Source organism: Xiphias gladius, chromosome 4, assembly GCF_016859285.1.
Source record: "Xiphias gladius isolate SHS-SW01 ecotype Sanya breed wild chromosome 4, ASM1685928v1, whole genome shotgun sequence".
In the NCBI taxonomy this organism is placed as follows: domain Eukaryota; kingdom Metazoa; phylum Chordata; class Actinopteri; order Istiophoriformes; family Xiphiidae; genus Xiphias; species Xiphias gladius.
Genome location: NC_053403.1, coordinates 26,333,081 through 26,343,527, shown reverse-complemented (window position 1 = coordinate 26,343,527; position 10,447 = coordinate 26,333,081). Strand labels below are relative to the sequence as shown.

Here is a 10,447-nt window from a genome sequence, read left to right as displayed (position 1 = left end):
CGCAAAGGAGTCTACTTAAAGCAGGATTAGCGCTGAGCGGTGCGCTCCACACTGCGCTCAGTCTCACACGATCCGGCACAGGCTCTAAGGAGGGCTCTCCACTTCTCAGCGCCTGGAGTGCGGAGAGGACGGGAGCGCTCAGGCTGCCCACAGAGCTGCAAAGCGGGAGACGCACACACATCCATGCATTCACTGGATACTGTCGGTGCTCTCGGAAACATAGTAGGAAAATCCTAAGATCCTCCGCTTTTTGTGCACGACCCGAGCCTGCGTGTGATCTCCGAATGAACAATCATGGGGGAATGGACCATATTAGAGCGTCTCTTGGAGGCGGCTGTGCAGCAGCACTCTACTATGATCGGAAGGTAAGAGCTGTTGGAAAAGAAAGAAAGAGACGTGTGTCCTTCTCTCTCCTTGAAAAGGCGAATTGCATCTCCGAGGTTAATTTCGAGGGCAAGCAGAGATGTGGGTTTACTTCAGGAGGAATTAGACTGCCGAGGAGAACCGTGGGGTTGGACTGAGGCTGGCGGAGCGCTGTTATTTCAGCACTGGACAGCTCCCTCACAGCCGCGGAACCAGACAGGGACCTGACCGGTCCTCTGCCCCTACAACCTACACAACCCCCTCCTGTCCTTGCCTGATGGTCTGCCTGTTGAAACGCTGGTAGCGCTCTTTAATCATTAATGCTTCAAAGATCAGTTAAACGCCATTAATGAGACATACTTTTGGGTGGTCGGGTTGTGAAAAAGGCTTTTTACAGGTCAAATTCTACTTGGTGAACTGAAATGCAAAGGGATTCTTCAAAAACCTCTCAGCCCACAAGTACTTATTATTCATGGTTTTTATAAGTGATTCATAAAGCATTAGTGAAGGACTGAATCACCCATTGCTGAGGAAAGATTGTATTTATTTTCCCAGGGCTGACACTAGTTTTCAAATCATGCACGTTATTTCTCACATGAAAAATATGCAGATACATGCAATATATACAATGACACATGGTCATATAAGCACATATACAATGACATATAACATATACTCACATAATGTACACATTCACACGTACGCTACTTATGCACACATCTATGCATGTTGTTCAGCTGAGTATTTTATTCAGACCTATGATGGCAGAAGCCGTTAGTTACCACTTATAAACCCTTATAGGGTGACCTATTGGAAAAGTTAAACAGGTATGTTGTGGAGGGAAGGAATCCAGGTGTACACATAATTTATTTATTAGGTCTTTAGAGTTCATATGATATTATGGAACAGTAGTGTTTATTGGATTGATAATTCAAAATAATTATGTATTTTTTTCCCAGAGCTCTTATAAGCTCATTATTTTTGAAACACCTATGTCATTGGGGGAAAAAAAACCCAATAAAAATAAAAAAAAACGCTCAATGACAGTAGAAGATATGTCTTTGGATTTGAGTCATCTTGAATTGATCCTTATGCCCCCACGCCAGCAACAGACATGGCCAGAGGCATTATGCTTTCAGGTTGTCCATCTGTCCGCCTCATTCTTGTGAAGGAGGGAAATTCATTACACCTGCCACAAACATCCACTTGGGGTCAAGCATGAACTGATTAGAATTTGGTGGTCAAAGGTCAAGGTCACAGAACACATTTTTGGCCATAACCCACAAATTCATATACTAATTATGATAAAATACACTTAACACCTTTTATTAAAGTCTTCGCTACATATATCGTATGAGTCTAGACAGACATGGCTCTAAACTGCACCTTGACTGGTTGGCAGATGCATGCAACCACGAGTAAGTAATTCTAGCTTCCTTTAAGCATTGGTCTCCGTGTCAATGCAGTATGGAAACTCTGATATGAAAATCGTGTACTAATGCTTTATGCCTGTCTATATTATACATGAAGGTATTATCAGTAAGATAAAGTAATGTAAACCAAAAAGAATTCTGCCATCCAGGTGAAATTATTCCACTTGTAGTCTCTTTTATTTCATATTTCTTGAAACGTCAGATTTCTAGAAAAAGTTTTCCTAAAAAACACCTTTTAAGAAGACATAAGATGTAACAATAATGATGAGGTACAATAAATATTTGTTGTAGAAGCTTCAGCCTTTCTTTAGGAAGTGCATCACAGAGAACATCAGCCCTACTTTTACTGTTGTGTAAATGACCTAATCATTGTGTGGGGAAGCAGTTAAAGTGTAGCTTGATTTTAATTGCCTGCACTCAATGACAATATAATAACAACACTAAAAGCAGAAATGATGTTCACTGTGATGGATAACACAAGCAATTTACTTTCTCATAGAAAATGTATTGGAGCCAAAACATGGAACATTTACACATTATTTTATAACGCTCAGCAGAAATCTAAATTTTAAATGTAAAGGTAATTGTAGTGAATGAGCTAAAACATGCAAAAGCAAAGGAACTCCGCCTTAAAAAAATAAAATAAAATAAACGTGCCCTAATGCTAGCTTCTGTAGCTGCTACTGGACAGTCAGTAAAGCTAAGCTACGCTTCTATTAGGAGCTACAGCTCAGCATGGACAACCTCACATCTCTCCTGTTCAGGATCTGGACCCTTTTAAAGTTACAGTATGTCCACCTGTGACCCCTTATTACCAGTTGCATACGGTAAATCTATTGATTTTGAACAGTTCAACCACAGAGTTTTTCCCCCTTTTTCTCCTGAATCATTTTTAGTTTCTGGAATAAGCAAAATTATCCAGTATTTACAGAAAAAGGGGCACAGATGAAAAAATAAATATAACTTTTTTGTAGCAGTAATTGATTTTTTTGAAACCGGGTGTGTCCTGCCTTTTGGCTTTGCTCAAATATATTATATTTGTGACAAGTTCAGTATCACTGACTAATTCTGACTTTGTGAAAAAACTCCAAAGAGTTACATTTCAGAAGAGACCAGGATCACATGTGTACTCAAAAGGGCTCAAGAAAATAATGATTTTGAGGCTTGTTCACAAAAAGAGGGTGTGGAACTAAAACAACTACTGTAAAAGTGAATATATTTCTGTTGCTGATTTTCCCTCAGAATCCTGCTGACTGTGGTGGTGATCTTCCGGATTCTAATCGTGGCGATAGTCGGCGAGACTGTGTACAATGACGAGCAGTCGATGTTCGTGTGTAACACTTTACAGCCAGGCTGCAACCAGGCCTGCTATGACAGGGCTTTCCCCATTTCCCACATCAGGTACTGGGTGTTCCAGATCATCATGGTGTGCTGCCCCAGCCTCTGCTTCATCACCTACTCTGTGCACCAGTCCGCCAAGCAGAGGGAGCGGCGCTACTCCACGGTGTACCTCTCCCTGGACAGAGAGCAGGAATCAATGAAAAGAGACGACAGCAAGAAGATCAAGAACACCATCGTGAACGGAGTCCTGCAGAATACTGAAAACTCCAACAAAGAGGCAGAGCCCGACTGCCTGGAGGTCAAGGACATCCCAAACTCAGCCCTGCGAACTACAAAGTCAAAAATGAGAAGGCAGGATGGCATCTCCAGGTTCTACATCATCCAGGTGGTGTTCAGAAATGCACTAGAGATAGGGTTTCTGGTGGGTCAATACTTCCTGTATGGATTCAATGTCCCTGCAGTGTATGAGTGCGATCGATACCCTTGCATAAAAGATGTCGAGTGCTATGTTTCCAGGCCCACAGAGAAAACTGTGTTTCTGGTCTTCATGTTCGCAGTCAGTGGCATTTGCGTGGTGCTGAACTTGGCAGAGCTCAACCATCTCGGCTGGAGGAAGATAAAAACTGCTGTGAGAGGAGTGCAGGCCAGGAGGAAGTCCATTTATGAGATCCGTTCCAAAGACTTGCCCAGGATGAGTATGCCAAACTTTGGGCGCACTCAGTCCAGTGACTCTGCATATGTGTAGCTGTGTGGCACACATACATGAGGAGGCTGCAGGACAGCTGTGCAGAAACCAGTTATCAAGAATGACAAACAAAACATTCAGCATAATAATTCATTTATTAGTATTCAGTCTTCAAATGAAACAGAGGTAACTAGATTTCCAGTGAAATCCAACAGCTGTCAGAAATTTGGTCTTTTTTGAAACTCTCTGAAACAAAGCAGACTGCAGTAGAAACAACTATAGTTCTCTCCCCCATTTGCAGAATGTTTTAGTGATGGTGATTCATTAAGACTGGACATTTTCCACAAGATGGAACATTTATCTTGATGACATCGTGTTGAATTTGGCAGGGTATCGATTTTATTTGTGTTTTATAGAGAGACAAATGGGCCACATGTGTCTGTCAGTTTTTGAGCAGAAGGCACTGATGAGGAATTAATGTTTTCTTTGTTTGTAAAGTGTTTCTTAAAAGCATAAAATTGATCCACTGCATGGTCAAATGCATATAGACACCTTTGCATTCCAGCCATATGTGGTAGTTGATTATGTGATTGTGACACCCTGAACAACTACCAGCCTACCAGCCTCCATTCCTCTTGTTTGGAACCTGGCTACAGGGATTTTCTCCCGTTCAGACACCAGAGCATTAGTGAGGTCCAGCACTGATGTTGGTGATAAGGTCTGGCTCACAGTCGGTGTTCAAGTTCATCCCAAAGGTGTTGGATGGGGCTGAAGTCAGTCAACTTCTTCACAGTAAGCTCCAGCTCCAAAATGCTGGATCCTGCTCTTCCCATAATGCAACCAGATACTGTCTTTATCAATGCCATGTTCACATATTATGAGATGGATGGTAGCAGTGGAAGAGATTTCCATGTTTACGACTTGCAAGCGTTCACATCATCAGTTAAATCAAGAAGGCTATGTGATAGCACAGTTGGTATTTTGGGGGTTAAAAATATAGTGTATTGACAATGTCGTAGGCTTTGGCTGATGGGAGGCATCTGCATTTGTTTGCCTTTTCAGGAACTTCCGTATTTTCAGGCACCAAGTTGGTTATAGTGAAACTTTCAGAAAAATCCAAATTTCCCAGTTGCAGTTACATGTTAGATGTCAAAATGCTATTCAAAAGTTGGTGACCAGTTATAACAGCAAGTCCCATAGGACATGAATGTGGCATTTGACTCTCCCTGCCTGTCTGTCAAATTCCACATTCCTGATTTGTAACCCAGGCTTTCTGCTATAAATTTGAAGTCTCCAAGCCCAATTCCAGAGTCTGAGGAATAACTGCAGAGTCTCAGACTTGACAAAGCTCCTCCAGAACGACAAGACCATATACAGCTGTTATGTATACCCCACCTATTCATGTGTGAAATAGGTTATGTGCTCTTTGAATTGGACTTTAGAGACCTATCCCAAACCATTATAAACAGTATAGATGTTTTGGCCATGCAGTGTATCAGATTTCTGAGGTTTTCTGATGTCCAGATGGACACTGAGTATATTCTTGCACTAATGAGCCAAATGATCATGCCTATCCACTCGGATCTGCGATGGTGTTTAAGTCACATTCTCGTGGTTCCAAACACAACTTATACAGTAAAGCACCCAATTTGGCAGTTTAGAGGGCAAGACTTATTTTGACTTTACAATACATCACACAATCTTACAGTATAGCTTTCATCTCAAATATCTATCCCTTAGGAATCTCATTGTTCTGGTTGCCTGTGCTCGCACCCCTGACCTTAACCTAAATGATCAGTCCTTTGCTTTAGCTGAAGGAAGGTGGCGCCTGGAAACCTGTCACCATTTTTTTTTTTCTGTTACACCCAAGCGCCCATTTCTTTCATTTGTGATGTTTATTGTTTTCATGTCATCAAGTGCCATACATGTACATACCTCTATCCAGAGATATAAGAAAACATGAAATCTCACTTTGGATTATCAAGACATCCTCTATCATCTGAAGAGCTGTATGGAAATAGTGCTCTACTGTCATCTTGGATTTCCATTTGCAACACAAAAACCAACCAACCATTACATATTCCAGGGTTATTGATCTAATTGTAATCTGGACTCACTTGATCTTAATCAAGCGAAGCATAAATCTGAATTTCATTTGGCAAACAGGGGTTGCATTACTGTCACTGGTGCTACCATTTTCAAGTATAATCTAAAGTATGTCCCTATTGAACAACTATGAAAGCATCTGTAATAAAATGGAAGCCATATGAACAAGATAAGTGGTGTGTCAGTTTTAGGTTTTCAGCACAGCTGCCTACAAGGGTATCAACAGCTGCTCTCCTGTTGGACAGGCTGTACATGGAGAGATGGGAAATGAATTTTTTCTTAACCCTCTGAATTGAGGTGACAGCTGTATTTTTCTTCTTGTCAAAAACTCACTTTCTGACTTCTCTGCTCTCACTGTGGCTTTCAGCTCCAAGCCCACTGTTTACTACTGAAGACATAAATCTGTAAATCTGAAATGGGTACTTTGTTGGTGCTTCTGAGAAAATGCATCTACGCATCCAGGAAGCAGGACACACAGAATGTGAATATTCTGGTATATGATTGATAGTGTGTATGAATGTAGACAGGAGACAGCGCAGCAGAGTGAGCAAGTCATGCTGCCAAGATGACTCTGCAACTTTGAGGAGAAAAACTGGAGGACAGAGCCCGATACATCAGTCTTAGCTCCAGGTTTTTAAACAAAGCATGAAACAGTAGCTCACGTGTTACAGAGGACATTTGAACTGCCACGGATCAGAAATTATAAACAACCTTTAGAGTTGTCTGAAGACCAAAAATATCTATAGTATCTCTTAATGAGTACGTATATGATCATTGGAGAGTCTATGTGCCCAAATAGCAAGCAAGCATTGTTATCTTAAAATCACTTCCAAACTGTAAAGGTAACCAGTGAATTGGAGCGGGGGTAACAGGTTTTTGTCAGTGCCTTCCAAAACATGACCTTTCAGTAACTTGCTTGAGGTTAGAGGGAGACCCTGGCATTAACACGTTTCTTGAGTGATCGGATCACAAGTGGACAGCACTAAATACAAGTGTAGACGACCACCAAGATGCATTGTGATCCGATCGCTCAAACCACTGACCGAAGTGGTCTGGGACGCATTTGACCTCATCTTTTGTAGTGTAAATTATAATGGGTCCTGTACCTGACAAGGACGTAATAGGAAAATATGTCATCAATGCAGGATGTGGTTGTTTGTTTTGGTAAAAGCGTACCGTACCAAGTGGTCAGCTGGACACTTTGGAGATGCATGATAGACACAGGTGTTAAACAGCGATGTGTCTCACCTGTCCACTTGTGTTCACCCAAGATGTACGTTAATGCCAGATGTGAACAGGGTCAGAGATCTTTGGTTCTCTCTCAGTCTGAATATTTGCTCTGCCCATCTGCCCATATCAGACAGATCTCACCGCACTTCAATGAAGCAGTCTCTGTGTGCAAGTCAGACACTTTGTTCACACATTCATCCACCCGACCACCTCCTGAGGTTTTACCGCTCTGTAATTACATCATGTACCTTTGCTTCTGACAGACAAGAGTCATTATTCACATGACCACAAGAAGTCCTTGTCGGGAAAACTTAAACATCAGTTTAACATTATTTGAACAAACTATCGATAACGTCATGATGAACCAAATAAATCATCACCCTAATGTTAACTGCCCCCTCTCTGAGCTTCATAAATTTAGTGGAAATAAAGAAGCTACTCCAGCTTTCAAAAATGAAAACTAAATCTCAGGACTCTGAGCAGGGGTGAGGAGAGTTTAGTGATTAGAAAGTCACAGATGAATATGCAAAATGGAGAATTACCCCAGCACCGAGACGGTTTTGGACCTGGCAGATTGGATTACCATTTTCTAATATTTCAGTGATAACCCAGGAGTACTGGGCTACACTGGCACCAATACATCCTGCTAAAAATAGCTGGAGTGTTTGAACACACACGATCAGTGTGTGTTCACATGCCCTCCCTGCTCTGTACACACAGCATCTTTTGTATGCAAAGTACTGGGACTGAAGTGAAGGCTGTAGCCAGGAGTGGTCCACTGTGACAAGCCATGATCTGGTGTCAGTGCTTTCTTCTCACCATGCTTTTACTTTGAAACATTTGAATATGTAGCAGAGTTCACTTTGTATAACAGACTTTTTATTTTTATCATGCATCACAACAAAGACGAGTTTTTACTTTTGAGGGTGTTAGATTCCTCTTCTATTCTATTCTTCTCCATTCCGCCTTATTCCACGTCACTTTCTTGAATTCTATTCTGTTGTGCTTTCCCTTCTAATCTGTCCTGTTATGTTCTTTTCTGCTCTGCTCTGTTTTGTTCTCAGTCAAACAGCCTCAGCCTCCATTGTCACTGTGAATGAGGAGCAGCCGGGGGGTTGTGTGAGCTCAGCTCTACTCTTCACACTCTATGCAGATGGTTGTTAAACTGGTGTTCCAAATACATTTCTGTTGAAGTTCACAGATGAAGCTACTCTGTTGTCTGTGTTCGGTATTGAAGATGATCCTTGTCTTCATCTGTATGTTGCTGAGAGAAAAGATTTCATTCATTATTAATCCAAAGGAATTACATCTGTAGCAAGGTACAACATAGTTACTTTCTAAGGATACTGAGGTCATTTGGAGCAAATAGACGTCTTTATTATTTTTGCAGTCAATAATATAAATACTGTTATGCAGTAAGGAATCAGTGCCTAGTACAGTAAAGCTATCACATGCATGGGAACATGTTTTCAGTGAGGGGTGCTGCACAGTATAAATGCGTGCATGACTATGTATGTGTTTTACACACATTTTACACACTTCCCTTCAACATGTAACAAGTTACTTTCACTTCCTGTCAATAACTTGACCAGGAACACACTACAGTATTATTCATTTATCAGCATAGGCACAAACACTGTACATACTGTACATCCCATTAGGTTTAGCACCATGTCAGTTTTGTTCCTCAGTTAATCAATTTTATATTTTTTTATACATACATATTTTTTTATATATCTTTTACCTTTTTTTTTAAACAACTACAACAACTATACATCAATAACAAACAATACTAGTTGATCAAATTCAGTACAATGTTCATATATTTTACCAATACTTTCTTTATCACCAAACAACTAAGGTCCATTCACCTTTTATTTATGGATATTTGAAAGTTGTTACTGTTTCCTAACACTCACAAATTAAATAATCTTACTCCAAAGAAACAAACAACCATACATCAATAACAAAAAAAAAACAAAATTACGGACTAACTGACTTTTAAGGTGCCAAAGATGGCCTTGCGTTCCACTGTGTGCTGCAAAGATTTGTATCAAAGGCTTGATGTCCAACATGTCCTGATGGACGTGCAGCAAAGCCTTGTTTTTAGCTGCCAAAGTGTGGAGAATGACCTCTCGTCGGAGCCAACAGACACAGGCAGGCAGATACCAAGTTCCATAAACATCTCTCATGCAGTCGCCCCAGACAATCTGGAACGTCAGACGGCCGTTCTGTGTTCGTTCCCGTTAGTAATATCACCCAGAAGTGTCGGTTGTTACATTGGAGACGCATCAGCTGTTAGTCCAAAGAATATGCGCTCTCTTGCCTCAGGCACAATTTCTCTCCAGACTGATTGTGCCAAAATTTCTAATATTTCATCTTGAATGGTGTCGGACATCCAGTCTCTTTGCTGAAACCACTCACGTGCACTAGGCAAAGCATAGGTCCGCTCCATCATAAGCTGCCATAAAATTCCATCCCAATGGCTATGCCCCCACAGTGGAAGCCCCTCACATCCAGAAATGTTATGGATCTAAAAAAGTTGCTCGATAACTGTCTTTGTAACTTTCAGCCTGTTCAGAAAGCAACGCAGTAATAGGTTTGTGGCTGAGAGATGAAAGCATTGTGACTGATTCCAGATGCATGTCAGATAGATCATGGTGGGCGAACTTGGTGGTCGCTTTGGCCAATTGCAAAATCCTCCATTCCCGAGGGACCTATATTTCCTTTAATGTTGTGGAAATCCCTCTCTCTTGCCTTGTAGCAGAAAAAGCAAAAACACAGTTCTTAAATGACACAGTGCATTCACTTCCACTTTGAAAACCAGCCTGGCTGAAATGATCGTTCATATGTTTCTGTCCCAGATCTCCTTCCTGGAGCTTGAGTTTGGCTGACATGACTTCTCAAGTCCAGAAGTGGGTGATACAGATGTGCGGTTAGTTGCCATCTCTTGCGTTAGCGAAGGCCTATCCTCCTGCTCTTGAACTGCTCCACCAGCGAAAGAGCTTGGTATGATGGCTGAAGATTGAGCAGGTGTAGCAGACACAGCAACTGGACACCACGTCCTCTTGTTCTGTGTCAATTTTCATTATTTTTGGGCTTTTAGAAGTGAAAAAATCCAATATACTTTTCTGTGCCATTGATTAACTCAAACCCAAGTTTAGCTGACCCTGACCCTTACACTTTGACCTAATTAAATTCCCCCATTTTAAACATTTTTTTTCATATATTTTCTGAAAGCCACCTTATAATATGCTGTTCAGATAGAAAAAAAATGTTCAGATAGCCC

The 10,447-nt window shown here is 41.2% G+C and overlaps 1 protein-coding gene across 1 annotated transcript; it reads left to right on the top strand.

The window, feature by feature from the left end:
- Positions 1-294: 294 nt before the first annotated feature.
- gjd2b (gap junction protein delta 2b) lies at positions 295-3,882 on the top strand. Its single transcript, XM_040125781.1, has 2 exons — positions 295-365; positions 3,039-3,882. Exons 1-2 carry the CDS (start codon positions 295-297, stop codon positions 3,880-3,882), a joined length of 915 nt encoding a protein of 304 aa, XP_039981715.1.
- The last annotated feature ends 6,565 nt before the right edge of the window (positions 3,883-10,447 follow it).

Coding starts and splice junctions, on each gene's coding strand:
- gjd2b (XM_040125781.1), top strand. CDS start 295: ATGGGGGAATGGACCATATTAGAGCGTCTCTTGGAGGCGGCTGTGCAG. Junction 366..3,038: donor CACTCTACTATGATCGGAAG/GTAAGAGCTGTT, acceptor ATTTTCCCTCAG/AATCCTGCTGACTGTGGTGG.